At 38.6% G+C, this 17,685-nt stretch overlaps 1 protein-coding gene across 5 annotated transcripts in view; it reads right to left on the bottom strand.

Moving 5' to 3' along the window:
• Positions 1–17,685, bottom strand: part of CCDC18 (coiled-coil domain containing 18) — a 97,781-nt gene that overhangs the window by 35,061 nt on the left and 45,035 nt on the right. For all 5 annotated transcript variants that reach the window (XM_020972028.1, XM_020972030.2, XM_020972027.2 and 2 more), the window contains exons 15-18: positions 7,786–7,920; positions 7,544–7,621; positions 5,891–6,007; positions 2,626–2,793 (exon numbers count right to left, since the gene is read on the bottom strand). In XM_020972028.1, the coding sequence (XP_020827687.1) occupies positions 2,626–2,793; positions 5,891–6,007; positions 7,544–7,621; positions 7,786–7,920 (498 nt within the window). The remainder of the gene's footprint in view (positions 1–2,625; positions 2,794–5,890; positions 6,008–7,543; positions 7,622–7,785; positions 7,921–17,685) is intronic.

A 17,685-nucleotide genomic window follows, 5' to 3' on the forward strand; every position in this document is an offset into this window, starting at 1 on the left:
GAGATGAATTTCAGCTTAAGTTAAGGAAAAGCTTCCCAACAATTATATTTCCCCAAAATAGAGTGGCCTGCCTCAAGGTGAGGTGTGAACGAATTAATTTTTAAAAATCTGGCAGTAAATGGGAGAAGAGAAAAGAGGAGAGCTTGAAGAGACAAAAGTGCCAAAGGTAGGTGATTTTAGAGTATATTATATCATTCAGTCAATAACAGTCAGTCAGTCAATAAACATTAATTTTTCTATTTTTTTTTACTTTTTATCTTTTGGCTAGGCAATGGGGTTAAGTGACTTGCCCAGGGTCACACAGCTAGTAAATCTTATCTGTCTGAGGCAGGATTTGAACTCAGGTCCAGTAAGTGTTATCTGTCTGAGGAAGGATTTGAACTCAGGTCCTCCTAAATCCAGGGCCGGTGCTCTATCCACTGCGCCACCAAGCCGCCCCTCAATAAACATTTATTAAGCACCTACTCTGCCACACATTGTGCTAAGAAGTTCTGGGATTAAAAAAAAGAGGGAACACAAACAAACAACTAGTCTCTGCCTTCAATGAGCTCAGAATCTAATGGAGGAAGACAATACATAAAAAGAAGCTTTGAAAGGAGTGGTGAAGAAGGAAGGGTATCCAGCTTGGGGTACGATAAAATCCTGAAGTCCCGTAGCTGGAGGGCAAATTATGAGACGGCTGCCCTGGGCACCTTCTTAAATGGAAGATCTGGGAGGTGCTCTCTTGATCTCCATCCTCTTCAATTAGAGGGAAGGAGGTGCCCCAGAGGACAGAGGGTACTGAGGAGGTGGGAGTTTTAGAGTTGATGTGAACTTGCAGGATGGTGAGTTTCTGGAGACAATGATGATTCCCAGGAGAGCAGTCGAAAGGCAGCTATTGAAGATCCAAGAGTTGTAATGATTTATGAAACAAGGTTCAGAAAGAGTATGAAGGAATGGCAAGAAGGACAAAGGTAGAGGAGAGATGTATATGTCTCCATATACATCTGTATCTGCAGCTATATCTATCTGTCTGTCTATCTATCTATCCATCCATATACACAGAGATATATTTGTGAGGTATCTTCCTAGAGATGATAGTTAAACTCGTGGGAATTAATGAAGTTACTGAGACAGAGTATGGAAGAGAAAAAGGCCTCAGAACCTTGGGGAACACCCATAGTTAGTGAGCTTAGTAATATGGGTGATGTGCCATCAAAGGAGTTAGAAAAGGAGTGGCTGAAAAATAGGAGAAGCAGGAAACAGCAGTGTCCCTAAAACCAAGAAAGCAGAGTATGCAGGAGTAGAGAGAAGGTGGTCAATAGTGCAAAATACTGCAGAGAGGTCAAGATGGCTGAAAACTGAGAAAAGACCAGCAGATTCTATAATTAAAAGATCACTGATAACATTGGAGAGGGCTGTTTGAGCTGTGTGATGAGGCTAAAAACCAGACTGCAAAGAGCTGTGGGGTGAGAGAAGAGGATGTGGGAACACCAAATACTGACAGAGAGGAAAGACACAAGATGATATCTTGAAAGTCTGGCAGGATCTAGTAAAGATTTTCTTTTAAAGATAAGGAGATTTTGGCACGTTTGAAGGCAGTCAGGAAGAAACCAGTAGATCAGGAGAAATTGAAGATTTGAGAGACAGAGAGAAGGGTGACAGGAAGAAAAGAGTGGAAGGTAATGTCAAAGTATTTTGAGATGAAATTTGGAAAGTAGGAGTTTATATATAACAGCGTCAATTTCCTCAGTAAAATAAGGGGTGAGGTTCTAACTGGAATGCTGAGGTGTGGGGGAAGGGAGTTACAGGAGGCTTAAGGAGGAAAGAGAAAGTTTGGAACAGCTTCGAGGTGAAGAAGATAGGGAATCATTTAGGGAGGAATAAAAGGACTGTAAAACGAGGTATTATTCAGCTGAAGCTGGAGAATAAAATCAATTAAGATCATATCAGAGAAACGTGGATGGTAGGACTAATCCAGGGCTGAGATTTGGGAAGAGATAAGCAGTATTAGTTTGTTGAATGATTGGTTCCTGGAACAAAAGCCCACCTCTTTAACTTCAATATCATTCCAGTAATCCTACATAATTACAAATAATAGCACATACTATTGCAAAAATTAGTGCAAAGTATATAATCAAAGGAATATATGACTCAAAAAAAATGACTTTGGGCTGGTTATGGAGTAAGAGCAAGCATTAACAAGTGGACAGACTGTATGCCATGGAGAGCCATGCAATGTCAAGAGAACTACAAGGTTTGGTCTCCAGCACACTGGCTACATCTCTGGTGCAGAAATTTACCAAAGGAAAAAATAATAACAGCTGACATTAATGTTGTACCTTTGAGGTTTCCAAAGTGCCTTCTAAACATTAATATATTTGAGATCTAAAACAACCCTGTGCCATAGGTATTTTACCTCATTTTAAAAATGAGATAATTGAGGCTTAGAGAGGTTAGGTGATTTCTCCACAGTAATACAGCTAGTAAGTGCAGGAGAGGCACACAGAATGAGAAAGGATGGGCTATAATCTGGAGCTTTGGAGGGAATACCCATATCAACAAGGCCAAAGAATCACTAAAGTATTCAAAATAAAAAATGAAATAGCTAATTTAAAAAATTTTTATTTTCTACATGAAAGATACCTGTTTTTCAAGTTTAGCCTGAGAATCTTCTAATTCTCCATTTCTTACAGTCTCATCTTGTAACATCTGCTGCTGTTGCTGCAAAGTGTGCTGCAAGATAACATTTTGTTTGGTAGTCTCTTGCAGACTGTGAGTTTTTAATTTTAGCTCTTTCTGCAAACAATACACCTAAAAACACAAAAATATATTATGATAATATAATATTTCATAAGAAAAGCAATACAATTTCAGAACTGGATCTACTCACCTTGCACAAAATATAAGGTAATACCTGAAGAAATGCCTTCAATAACAAAAGTCCTCACCTACTCACTAGAATTTCAGCTGTTCCGATCTCAGTGAGTCTGCTCCTTCCACTACCTCTACAGGAAACAGGGGGTCATAATAAATGTGAGAGAATGACATGAGTGGAAGTAATGCTCCATCATCATCATTCTTCAGACATTTAGAGGAGGGAATAACAGCTACGTAAGAATAGAATACGAATATATTCATTAGTAGCTTATGTGTGCTGACAAAATTCCTACCTGAAAAAAATTTATTTCAAAGAAACTTTCCCTTGCTTAAAAGAATAGTATTGAGTAATATTTCTTTATATGGTGGTCAAGAAGGAAAATAAAATATCCTTTAGAAAATAAGGTGATAAAAAGATAAAGCTGAGTGCTGTGTATGACCCAAGATTAACTCTGGAGAGAGGTTGAGAAAATATACCTCCTTCCATTCAGTGCAGAGGTGGAACAGTCTTCCTGTACTGCATTGTCAGACTTGGTTGATGTTGGTTAGTATTACCAAACTACTTTTTCCCCCCTCTTTCTTTTTTAATCTTTGTTACAAGGTGTGGCTTGCTTGGTAGGGAAGGGGGAGAGAGAAATTCAGAAATAAAAATGAAACAGAAATTAAAGATATAAATATAATTTTTAAGAAGATAGTGAGAGAACTATAATCATGGGCTTCTTCATAAATGTCTAACCTCCATTCTTGGGCTGTGCCAATGTAATAAAAACAACAGTATAACTAAATTAATTTACTGATTTGGTGCTATACAAATCAAATTACCAATGGGGTACTTCATAGAGCTAGGAAAAATAATAAAATTCATTTGGAAAAACAGAGGGTCTGGAATCTCAAAGGAAATGATGAAAAAAGGAGGAATGCAGGAGGCATTCATAGCATTATCAGATCTTAAACCACTTTCCGTTCTCATCTCTGCCTACTGAAGAAGTAATCACCAAAAATATTTGGTGCTAGTTAGAAAACAGAAACCTATTAGTGGTACAGACTAAACATGCAAAATTCAGAAGCAAGCGGAAATATTTAGACCAGTGTTTGATGATAACATTTATGCCCAAAGGCATAAATTGCTAGTCAAAGTTTCCTAATTTGACAAGAGCTAACTTATGGAAGCTCTTAAAGCACTGCAGTAAAAATTAAAGTTAGATCAACATCATATACCATTTACCATACTGAGTCGACAAGTTGATAAGTATTTATCAAACACCTACTATGTGCCAGGCACTTTGTTAAGCACTGGGGATAAAAAGAAAGTAAAACAAGGGCTCATGGTCCAATGGGGGAGACAATATGTAAACTGTGTACAAAGAAGATGTATACAGGATAAATTGGAGAATATCTCTCAGGGAAGGCACTAGCATTACAGATTAGAAAAGATATCTTGCAAAAGGTAGGGTTTTTAACCGGCTTTAGAGGAGGCTGGGGAAGCCAGGAGGCACAGAAGAGGAGGAAGAGAATTCAAGAAACAGAGCCAGTGAAACAGCTCTTGAAGGTGAAGGAGCAACCACCACCACCATGTCATTATATCAAAGAACATGTGGAGGGATGAATGTAAGAAGACCGCAAAGGCAAGAGGTGGGGCAAGTTATAAAGGTCTTTAAAAGCCAAAGGGAATGTAATGGAAAATACTGTGGTATATAAAAAATGACTTCAGAAAAACCTAGAAAAACTTGTATGGACTGATGCTGAGTGAAGTGAGCAGAACCAGGAGGCCACTGTACACAGTAACAGCCACATTGTGCCATGACTAACTTTCAGAGACTTGGCTCTTCTCAGCAATGCAAAGATCTAAGACAACTCCAAAAGACTCATGATAGAAAATGCTGTCCACATCCAGAAAAAAACAACAACTATGGAGTCTGAATGCAGATCAAAGCATACTATTTGCTCTCTCTTTTTTGTTGTTGTTGTTTTGTTCCTTCTTTCTTGTGGTCCCTCCCACTGGTTCTAATTCTTCTTTACAACATGACTAATGTGAAAATATGTTTAATAGCCTATATCAGATTGCACGCTGTCTTGGGGAAGGGGAGAGGGAAGAAGGAAGGGGAGAAAATTTAAAACTCAAAAGCTTATGGAAGTGAATGTTGAAAACTAAAAATAAATAAATAAATAATTTTAAAAAGAAGTTGAAAAAATCCAAAGGGAAGATTTTTGTCTTTTATCCTGGTGGTAATAGGGAGCCACTGGAGTTCACAGAATAAGGGGAGTGGGGGAGACGAGACACAGTTGGACTTGTGCTTTAGGAATATCAATTTGACAGCTGAGTAGAGGATGGACTGGCATAAGGAGAGATTTGAAGCTGTGAGACCAACCATCACATTACTGCAATAGTCCAGGTATGAGGTAATGTAGTTCCGTACCACACAGATAGCAAGTTAGAGGACAGAAAGGGACATATCTGAGAGGTGTTACATAGGCAGACTCAACAGGACTTGGCAACTGATTGCATAGAAGGGTTAGAGTGTGAGAAACTAAGTTGCACAAGCCTGGGTGAAGGGGAGGGTAGTAGTCATTGTTAACCTGATATTCCACTGCAATGAAATATTTTGGAATACATAACTATAATAATTTCCAAGGGCAATATTTCTGGCCATGAAACAAACATTACAAATTAGAGCTTGATTTATTATTTTGTTGATTGTCTGCACTTAAGAAATTGTTAATAATGCAGGTTAAGCTTAAAAGAACAAATGCTAGTTTCACAGTTTATTCCTAGAGATCATGGAAACATTTAGGAGCTAAAAAGGCTCTCTCTTATGTACTTCTTGTTTTTCACTTTAACGCCTAGAAAGAAAGAGAAAACAGCACTCCCTCTTGCTTCACAGCCAGAAATGTTGGGTGTTTTGTCCTTATTTTTCCCTCTTCCAGACTTATACATTAGTTGCAACACATAATTTTGGAAATTGCTTCGATAAAACCCTACTAGTCACCTGGAATCATTTCATAAATACCTCACCCATAACTGGTAAATTACCTCTTCAGATTTCTTCTTTATTTGTTTTTCAAACTTGTCCTTGTTTCCTTCCAGTTGGCTCAAATGCACAGCCAGTTCTTCTTTACACATATCCAGGGCTGACTCTAACTGTCTGACCTAGTTACAGGTAACAAAACAGTCAAACAAGTAGTGCCTAAAGAGACACATGATCCATATAAGGAAGCTACTCCCCCCACCCCGACCCCCACCTGACAAGTGTCATCAATGCATGTCCATGCTTGACGTTATCGGCACAGACTAGATATAGAGGATAAAAGAAATACAGTAAACTAAATCTTGGCTATTGGAAACTTACCTTCTGGAACAGCCTCAGGAATGCTGGAGGAGATTTAAATGGACATAAAAGAACAGGAAGAAAAAGAGCAGCAGAGACCAGAGGAGAAGCAGTAACAACAATGATTGCAACAAGAGGTATAAAGCAGCTGACTGACAGCAGGGACAAAAAAAATCAGCAGTGAAAAATGAAGGTGCCCACAGTACAGAATGTGGGGGGAGAGAGAGGTGGCCCTGAGAAGAGCCACTGGGATCTCAGCAGCTTCTCAAGCACTGCTGTGTCATGCAAAAGGCAAGTTAGTCATAGAACAGCTCTGCATAGGAGGTAGGGGATGACAACCATTATATTTCAGAAGACTATAAATTACTCTCTGTCCCATGCTAAAAGCAAATCAAAAATACACCAGCTTTAATTTTTATCTTTGTATTCCCAGTGCCTAAGCCAATAATAATAGGTATTCAATAAATGCTTGTTGAACTGATTCTTAAAAATAAATATTTTTTACTATATTTTATTTTTATAACACCTGTCTGACTGAATTCTATGGGTATTTAATTGTACAGCTTACTTTTTGAAGTAGTATTTGGTAGTACTGCTTGCCAATATTTACGCTGATTCAATCTATGGACCAAGTACTTCTTATGAAATATTACAAGAAAAAAATTCATAAAAAAGTTGACTCATCATACAGGTACTATACAGGATTTTCAAACTCATCAAAGTTTCAAATTTCTATCATTTGTACCTGGAATTATGTTCAATTCGCAAACTCTTAAGAAAGGCTAAGAGAAAACTGTGGTCTGGTATCATATATGAAAAGGTATCACTTTCTGGTGAAGAAGAACTTGTATACTTTGAAACACGTCTTCTCTAAAACATACAAATTCTTAAACTGGTGAAGGAGTTCTTCTTTCACATCTATCTTTTTTTAAAAAAAAAGTTTTCCAGAAATGTATCCATTTTCAATCACTACCTTGATAGGTAATCCTCTGTTTGGTCTGAGTTCTGCTAAGGCACCCAGGGCAGTTAGCCTCATGGATTTGCTAAGCCCTTTTTTCCCTTTGCATCAAACTACAGCTGTGGCCCATCACAATAAAAAATGTTCATAATGATGACCCTGAGGCATTGTGAAAACATTATGTGCACTGTACATTCTGTTTAGGGAAGCAGGAAAGCATAAAATACAATTTAAGAATATTTAAAATAATTTTTAAATGTTTAATAAAAAGCTAACATCTCAGAACTTACAAGGGTAACTATCATTATCCAAAAAGTTATCCAGAAAGAATCATCCTGCAAAGTTATAGATATCCAACAGAAAACAAGGCAAAGAATTTCTTAAATGACAATGTACTAACTTTGATGGTTTCTTCAGACACTTGGCTCTGTAACATTTTCAAAGATTCATCTTTCTTGGTATTCTGCTTCTCCATTTCCTATAAATGTAAAAATATAGCCAACAATATGTAAACATGCATATAAACATTCTATATACTAGGAAGGTAATAATTGTTTGGCTAGGAATTATGGCCATATAACAGAAAATGATCATGGAAAAACTGTTTTGCTCTTAAACAATATCTTATAAACATGATTTTACCCCTCTTTTTTCCAGCAATAGTCTATCCAGCGATTCAAGATGATGCTGTTTATATGCGATATCCTGTTGCAAAATGGACACAGTCTTCTCTTGTTCTTTAAATTGTTGATCTTTCTTTTCTAGCCGAATTTGAAACTGTACATAAAAACATGATTAATTGATTGATTTGCACATGATCTTTTTTTAGGACTTCAACATGTTTAATGTAGTTACCAATCAAGGAAATATACCCTCCACTATCTATCTATCAGTAACGGAATTTAAGAGAAAATACATACTCAAGAAACAGGGAATATATCACCAACAAATGTATATTATGTGATGTACTTGATCATAAAATTTAGAGCTGGAAGGGGATCAGAGATCATCAAGTTCAAGAAAGGTTAAGTTATTTGGGCAGCTAGGTAGTACAGTGTGGATAAAACACTTGGCCTACAGGCAGGGAGATCTGAGTTCAAATCCAGCCTCAGATATTTACTCTCCCTGCAATTTTGGGCAAGTAATTTAACTGCTGTGTGCCTCAGTTTCCTTAACTATAAAATGAAGATAATAATAGCAACCACCTCCCAGGGATGTTGTGAGAATCAAACGACATAATATTTGTAAAGCACAAGGTCTGGCACATAGTAGGGGTTTAAGAGATACTTTATTCCTTCCTTCCACTTATACCATGTTACCACTATACAACAAGCATAACATATAATAAATTATATCAGAAAGTTTAGAGGGCTTGGAACTAAAACAATCAAGAAAAAAAAACATGAAAGAAAACTTTTTATAAGAAAGTAAATTCTATTTCTATTAGAAAGTTAGGAAATATTACCTACCAGAGAACATAATTTATATAAAATATTTGATGATTTGGAGAGCTTCCCTAAAATATATATCTATTCTGTAATTCCCAGAAATATGTTTACGGTGAATTAATATAAACACCAGAACACTAAAAACCTAGCTACAATTCCTTACGGGGATCTGCATAAATAGCCAATGACCAGATGGCTCCTAAAAGAAGCAGAGGATTCACCAGTTCTTTGCAACTAAGTTTTAGTGTTAATAATGATCACCTCTACTCTTTCATTTACATTTACAAAATAACTGAAAAGGCCAATAAAACAACAAAAAATGCTATGTGATTATAATAAGAGCAAACTTGGCCCTGGAGAAGAGATAAGAAAATGTTCCTTCTATTTTCACTGAAGAGGTAGGGGACTACAAGTATGGAATGTTATTTATGCAGTCAAACTTTCAATCCTGGTCAATGTAAGCTGGTTTTTTTTCTTTTTTTGGTTATGTGAAGGATCATTGAGATGGGAGAAGGGCAAAAAGTTGTGATAGTGTGATACTCAGAATTAATAATTATGTGATAAAAGGTATCAAGAAAATATTTTTAAAGAGTATTACTGGTTGTTGTCCTTTGTTACTCAAAGAAGACCAAAATGACATTACTTTTTTTCCATTTTTAAAAAATTTTATTAATTTATTTTGATTTATCAACAATCACTTCCACGTGCTTTTGAGTTGAAAATTTTTCTCCCCCTTCCTCACCCCCACCCTCCCCCAGACGCCACACAATCTGATATAGGCTTTACATTTACATTCCTATTAACCATATTTTCACATTAGCGAAGTTGTAAGTAAAAATTAAAACCAATACGAGGAACCATCAGAAAGATGAAACAAAACTCAACAGAAGGTAAAAATAAGTGATAGCGATTCGACTTCCATAGTTCTTTCTTTGGATGTGGACAGCTTTTTCCACCCCGAGGCCTCTGGAGATGTCTTAGATCCTTGTAATGCTGAGAAGGGCTCAGTTTAACAATATTAGTCATCGCATAACATGGCTGTTATTGTGTTCAAAGTCCTCTTGGTTCTGCTCACTTCACTCAGCATCAGACCATATAAGTCTTTCCAGGTTTTTCTGAAGTCAGCCTGTTCATCATTTCTTATAGCACAATAGTATTCCATTACATTCATGTACCACAACTTGCTCAGCCATTCCCCAATTGATGGGCATCCTCTCAATTTCCAATTCTTTGCCACCACAAAAAGAGCTGCTATGAATATTTTTGTACATGTGGGTCCTTTTCCCATTTGTTTGATCTCTTTGGGATATAGCTCTAGAAGTGCTATTGCTGGATCAAAGGGTATGCACATTTTTGTAGCCCTTTGGGCATAGCTCCAAATTGTTCTCCAAAATGGTTGGATCATTTTCACAACTCCACCAACAATGTATTAGTGTTCCAATTTTCCCACATCTTCTCCAACATTTATCATTTTTCTGTTTTGTCATGTTGGCCAATCTGATAGGTGTGATGTGGTACCTCAGAGTTGTTTTGATTTGCATTTCTCTAATCAATAACGATTTAGAGCATTTTTTCATATGGCTATAGATGGCTTTAATTTCTTCATCTGAGAACTGTCTGTTCATATCCTTTGACCATTTATCAATTGGGGAATGGCTTGTGTTCTTATAAATTTGTCTTAATTCTCTATATATTTTAGAAATGAGGCCTTTATCAGAGAGACTGGTTGTAAAAATTCTTTCCCAATTTTCTACCTTCCTTCTAATCTTAGTTGCATTGGCTTTGTTTGTGCAAAAACTTTTCAATTTAATGTAATCAAAATTATCCATTTTGCTTTTCATAATGTTCTCTATCTCCTGTTTGGTCATGAATTCTTCTGTTCTCCATAGATCTGATAGGTAAACTATTCCTTGTTCTCCCAGTTTACTTATGGTATCAGCCTTTATATCTAAGTCATGAACCCATTTTGACTTTATTTTGGTATATGGTGTGAGATTTGGGTCTATGCCTAGTTTCTGCCATACTCTTTTCCAGTTTTCCCAGCAGTTTTTTTCAAAGAGTGGGTTCTTATCCCAGAAGCTGGGGTCTTTGGGTTTATCAAATAATAGATTACTATAGTCATTGACTACTGTGTCTTGCATATTTAATATTCCACTGATCCACCTCCCTATTTCTTAGCCAGTACCAAGCAGTTTTGATGATTGCTGCTTTATAATACAATTTAAGATCTGGAATTGCTAGGCCACCTTCCCCTGCATTTCTTTCCATTAGTTCCTTTGATATTCTGGACCTTTTGTTTTTCCAAATGAATCTTGTTATTATTTTTTCTAACTCTATAAAATAATTTTTTGGTAGTTTGATTGGTATGGCACTGAATAAGTAAATTAGCTGAGGTAGGATTGTCATTTTTATTATATTAGCTCAGCCTACCCATGAGCAGCTGACGTTTTTCCAGTCATTTAAATCTGATTTTATTTGTGTGAAAAGTGTTTTGTAATTGTGTTCATAGAGTTCCTGGGTTTGTTTCGGGAGGTAGACTCTCCTAAATATTTTATAATGTCTACAGTAAGTTTAAATGGGATTTCTCTTTCTATCTCTTGCTGTTGGGCTTTCTTGTAATATATAGAAATGCTGATGATTTATGTGGGTTTATCAAAATGACATTACTATACTGGGGTTAACGTACAGTGTGTCCAACTGCGGCTGATCAAACCAATATAAACTTGGAACAGTCTACTACAGGTTGGGCACAAATATTCTGTATAATTTGTGCATCTCACATTTCTTTTGAGCTACTGCAATTCCACTTTGCCTATACAGCACAGCACCTTCTTTGATGCAGGCACACCATGCTGGGAGGTCCTGTGCCAGTGCCTCCCATGTTTCACAACAGATATCAAAGTTCTTCAGAGAGACCTTGAAAGTGTCCTTGTATCTTCTGATCTCTGTGTGAGCACTTGCCTTGTGCAGGTTCTCTATAAAATTTAGGCAAACATACATTTAGCATTTAAACAATGTGGCCAGTCTACCAGACTTGTACTTCCTGCAGTAGGGTCTGAATGCTTGGCAGTTCAACTTGAGAAAGGACCTCAGTGTCCAGTATGTTATCCTAATAGGTGATCTTCAAAACCTTCCTAAGATAATTCAAATGGAAGCGATTCAGTTTCCTGGCATGTAGCTGATATACTGTCCAGGTGTCAACAGCATACAACAATGAGGTCAGCACAATGGCTCTGTAGAATTTGTTTGGTAGGCAGCCTAATACCTTTTCTCTCCCACACTTTCCTTGAGTCTCCCAAACACTGAGCTAGCTCTGGCAATGCATGCGTCAACTTCATCATCTATTTTATACCCCTGGAAAGTATTCAAATTTTTCCATTTGCTGTAACCAATGGTTCCACATATATGGAACTAATTGGTGCTGGTTGGTGGAGAACCTCCTGTTTTTTTGGTATTAACTGTCAGGCCCAAATTAGCACAAGTGGTGGAGAATCCATCCATGCTCTGTTAAATCTCAGCCTCAGAGGCTGCATAGAGTACACAATCATCTGCAAACAAAAAATTACGTCTTGGCTTACAGTTTTATCAAGTTAAATAATTCACCATCAGTGTGAAAGCTGACCTTGATGCTGTCACGAATTAAAAACACAAGAAACAGTTTCTGGGAAATTAATAATCAATCTATTAATTAGGCTAGCTAGCAATAAATTGATGGTCAGTAGTTTCTCTTGGTAACCAAAGACTCCTAATGGAGATAATGAGTGACTTAAATATCTTTGTAAAAGAGAACACCCCTTTCAAGTGAAAATCAACCCTGACTGATGGACATTTAATGAGGAGGTAGGCTGGAAGTCTTCATCTCCTCCTGCTGATAATGTGGCTTGATCATGAGACTTGGCCACCTCTAGGAATCTGGACAGGGGAATCCATCTTTCCTTTTTCATCTTCATGAGTGAGTCGCCCTAAATTCTAATGGAGGATTACAAGGACAGGGGCTCATTTGCAAGAATTCACCTAGATTAGACTCTTGTGGTTGGTCACTCATAGACCAGAGCATAGGCCAGGAGAAGAGTAAACACCTCGCCCTTGATCACAGCACCTTGGAAGAACTGAAAATATACAGGTCCCTAGAAGTATCTCTGAAAACAGCTGAACAAAACCCCTGAAGCTTGGGACAGTACGTTCTCCACACTGAAAATAGACTCCTACCTTAACAAAGAGTTTATAACTCAAGTAAGTGGCCAGGATCATGAGCAAGCAGAGCAAAAAGAGTCAGACTATATTATCTTGCTTTGGTGACAAAGAAGATCAAAACATACAACCAGAAGAAGACAATGAAGCCAAAGCTCCTACATCCAAAGCTTCCAAGAAAAATATGAATTGGTCCCAGGCCATGGAAGAGCTCAAAAAGGATTTTGAGAAGCAAGTAAGAGAACTAGAGGAAAAACTGAGAGTGATGCTAAAGGAGACCCCCAAAAATACTGAAGAAAATAACACCTTAAAAAAATAGCCTAGCCCAAATGGCAAAAGAGGTCCAAAAAGCCAATGAGAAGAACGCCCTAAAAAGCAAAATTGGCCAAATGGAAAAGGAAGTCCAAAAGCTTACTGAAGAAAATACTTCCTTAGAAATTAGAATGGAGAGGGGCAGCTAGGTGGAGCAGTGGATAGAGCACTGGCTCTGGATTCAGGAGGACCTGAGTTCAAATCCAGCCTCAGACACATAACACTTACTAGCTGTGTGACCCTGGGGGGGGCAAGTCACTTAACCCCATTGCCTAAGCAAAAAAAAAAAATTAGAATGGAGAAATTGGAAGCTAGTGACAATATGAGAAATAAAGGCACTGTAACACTAATCCAAAAGAATGAAAAAATAGAAGAGAATGTGAAATATCTCACTGGAAAAAAACTGACCTGGAAAATAGATCCAGGAGAGAGAACTCAAAAATGATTGGACTATCTGAAAGCCATGATCAGAAAAAGAGCCTAGAACATCATCTTTCAAGAAATTATCAAGGAAAACTGCCCTGATATTTTAGAACCAGAGGGCAAAATAGAAATTGAAAGAATCCACTGATCACCTCCTGAAAGAGACCTCCAAAGGAAAACTCCTAGGAAAATTGTAGCCAAATTCCAGAATTCACAGGTCAAGGAGAAAATATTGCAAGCAGCCAGAAAGAAACAATTCAAGTATTGTGGAAACACAATCAGGATAACACAAGATTTGGCAGCTTCTACATTAAGGGACCGGAGGGCATGGAGTATGATATTCTGGAGGGCAAAGGAGACAGGACTACAACCAAGAATCACCTACCCAGCAAAACTGAGTATAAGCCTTCAGGGGAAAAAATGGTCATTCAGTGAAATAGAGGATTTTCAAGCATTCCTGATGAAAAGACCAGAGCTGAATAGAAAATTTGACTTTCAAATACAAGACTCAAGTGGAACATGAAGAGGTAAACAGGAAAGAGAAATCATAAGAGACTTACTAAGGTTGAACTGTTTACATTCCTGCATGGAAAGATGATATTTGTAACTCATGAGTCTTCTGTCAGTATTAGGGTAGTGGGAGGAGAAAAAATTATATGTATGTATACATAGATAGATAGATAGATAGAGGGCACAAGGTGAGTTGAAGATGAAGGGGTGATATCTGGAAAATAAAATTAAGGGTGAGAGAGGATTATACTAGGAGGAGAAAGGGAGAAGTAGAATGGGGCAAATTATCTCACATGAAACAGGCTTTTACAATGGAGGGGAAATGGGGGATGGTGAGAGGGAATGAGTGAATCTTATTCTCATAGGATTTGGCTTAAGGAGGGAATAACATACACAATGGGGTATGGAAATCTATCTTACTGTACAGGAAAACAAGAGGGGAAGGGGACAAGAGAGCAAGGGGTTCACAGAGAAGAGGGCAGATTTGGGGAGGGGATAATCAAAAGCAAACACTTCTGAGGAGGGACAGGGTCAAAAGAGAGAATAGAATAAATGAGGGGTAGGATATGATGAAAGGAAATATACTTAGTTTTCCACAACAGCACTACTATGGAAGTGTTTTGCATGACTACACATTTATAACCCGTCTTTTCAATGAGGGTGGGTGGAGAGGGAGGAAGGGAGAAAATCTGTAACCCAAAGTTTTAAAGATATATGTTAAAAATAAAAAATTTTTTTAATATTTAAAAAAATTTATTAAAAAATGTTAAAATTGTCTCTACACATAATTGGGGGGAAACAAAATATTTAATAAAAAGAGATGATTGGTTAAAAAAAAAGAACATTAGGGAAGTGTTCAGCCCATCTCTCTAGGATCATGTCTTTATCACCAATCAATGTAATTCCATCAGCACTGAGTGGTTGAGATGCACCAATAGGTCTTTGGCCCATGAATAGCCTTCAGGGCATCATAAAAGTACTTTGGATAGTTACTATCAGTGTAAAACTGAATTGCTTTGCTTGCACTTTACTTTTTTTTTTTTTAGGCAATTGGGGTTAAGTGACTTGCCCAGAGTCACACAGCTAATAAGTGTCAAGTGTTTGTTCTGACGGCAGATTTGAACTCTTGTCCTCCTGATTCCAAGGCCAGAGTGCTATCCACTGTGCCACTTAACTGTCCCCTGCACTTTACTTTTGATGGAGTGAAACATTGCCTTTTTAGAGACGGGTGAATTACCTGCTGGTAAACCCTGTGGAGTTCTTGTTTTTCATTTAGTAACTTCTAAATTTCCCCAACATTTTCATCAAACCAATCCTGATGTTTGTGAGCATTCTGGCCCAGATGAGTAAATCTCTGAAGGCTGCCCACTCCTTTTTTGCTCCACTGTTGCCAACTATTTGTTGGCTCAACTTTCCCTCCAAGTTAGAACTAACTGTTCATGCCTGTAGAGGCCACTCTAATCTGCTGACATTAAGCCTTTTGGTAATCAACTTGCCTTGGAGTTGCTGCTTTTGTTGAATGGGAATATTTAGCCTGGAGAGGATAAGTCTAGGATCAGTCCAACACTCTGCAACACACATTGCCCTTGTCACCCTCACATCCTGTCTGTCTATTCTTACAGTGACATAGTCCAGAGGTAGGAAACCCTGTGGCCTCAAGGCCATACGTGGCCCTCTAGGTCCTCAAGTGCGGCCCTGTGACTGAATCCTAACTTCACAAAACAAATCACCTTAATAAAAGGTTCCCCACCCTTGACATAGTCTATTAAATACCAGTGTTTGCTGTGGCGGTGTATCCACAAAGTTTTATGGCATTTAGGTAAACAGAAGACAGTGTGGGTGATGAGAAAGTCATGAGATGCACAAGTCTTCAGCAGTAAATGACTGTTGCTGTTGCTGTTTCTGACTCTATTCCTCCCAAAGATTCCCTGCCAAGTCTCATACTCTGTGCTACTCTGGCATTAAAGTCACCCAGAACTACAAGCTTGTCGTCTTTTGCCACATTGATGACAAGGGTCTCCAGGTCTTCATAACATTTTTCTTTTACCTCATCAGGGTTTGTCATGCTGGGAATATATGCACTGATGATGGTGGCATGGTACTTTCCTGCAAGTGGCAATCGCATTGTCATAAGCCTGTCATTCACTGCTTTTGGGAGACATAAAGCTCGTTAACTAGATTAGATGTGGTTGTGAAACCTACGCCAGCTTCATGGAGCTCCTCTTCATCACGGCCACTCCAGAAAAATGTGTATGCAGCTCCGACTTTGGAAAGCTGGCCTTCATTTGCCAGGCTTGTTTCTCTCATGGCTGCTATTTGAATGAGATACCTGCTGAGTTCTCTCAAAAACAAGAGCTGTTCGTCTTTCAAGTCTATTGGATTTCATGTCAGTAAGCATGTGCACATTCCATGTACGTGAGTGGAATCATCTTTGCAAAAGTTTTTGTATTTTTTTTGTGTTTTGACCACAGCGTAGGATCCCTGCCTGCCACAGCAAGCAGGCCAAGGTTAGGTGAAGCATACAATTTTTAGGGCACCTTTTCTAGCTTCCTCATGCCAGGAGAGCAGCTGTGAGTACCTTAAAAAATGCAGACACCCAGGGGGCTGCCAAATCCTGCTGCTGCTTCAATCCAGTGAGAAGATAGCCCTACATCCTGTGTGCAGGGTTGTGACTACAGATCCCAGTGTATTTGCACCCGCTGCTTTGCCACTTGCCCTTTGCCAAAGGATTTCCAGGTAGGTAAAAACAGTAAAACGGTATGGGTGATGTCTTTTGACTTGTGCATAAATTGGGTTTAAGTGTGGCAGAATTGTGTAGTCATCAGTCTCACTGTCTCTTCCAGAGTCATGAAGTGCAGCAGCAAGACAAAAGTCAAGACAACTGGTGATGGCTCAGGATACAGCGGGTGACCTTGTGTCTTTGATGTCTAATCAAGCTCTAAGTTCTCCATAGAACCTCCTTCCACCACCTTCGTGGCCTGTTGAACAAATTGATCATGTCTGCCTATTCCACCAGGGAAGTTTTCACATGCTTGGGGTAGACACTCCCCTAAATCACTGACAGGTTTGAGGTCTCTTGGTTACCCTCAACCTGGTTCAACCTGGCTGCCAAAATGGTTTTACCAGGGTGTGGTTGCACACATGCTACAGCTTCTCGGAGCCACAGGTGAGAGTTGGCAAGTGGACACCAAAGGTGGGAAAGGTGGAAAGCAGCCCTGAAACAGGGCTCAGCAGCCCTCACACCAGAGTACTAGTCTTCCCTTAACACCCCAGTCCAGGGTGACATGTCTCAGGGAGATACATCTTAAGGTGACATGTCTCTTCTATACAGTAGAATTCTGGGGCAGCTAGGTGGTGCAGTAGATAGAGCTCCAACCTTGAAGTCAGGAGGACCTGAGTTCAAATCTGGCCTCAGATACTTGACACTTACTAGCTGTGTGACCCTGGGCAAGTCACTTACCCTCGACTGCCTCACCAAAAAAAAAAAAGATAACATACAAAGAAGGGAGCAGCTAGGTGGTGCAGTGGACAGAGCACTGGCCCTGGATTCAGAAAGACATGAGTTCAAATCTGGCCTAAGATGCATAACACTTACTAGCTGTGTGACCCTGGGCAAGTTACTTAACCCCACTGCCTAGCCAAAAACAAAACAAACAAA

Source organism: Phascolarctos cinereus, unplaced genomic scaffold (assembly GCF_003287225.1).
Source record: "Phascolarctos cinereus isolate Bilbo 61053 unplaced genomic scaffold, phaCin_HiC Scaffold_5;HRSCAF=322, whole genome shotgun sequence".
Lineage (NCBI taxonomy): Eukaryota > Metazoa > Chordata > Mammalia > Diprotodontia > Phascolarctidae > Phascolarctos > Phascolarctos cinereus.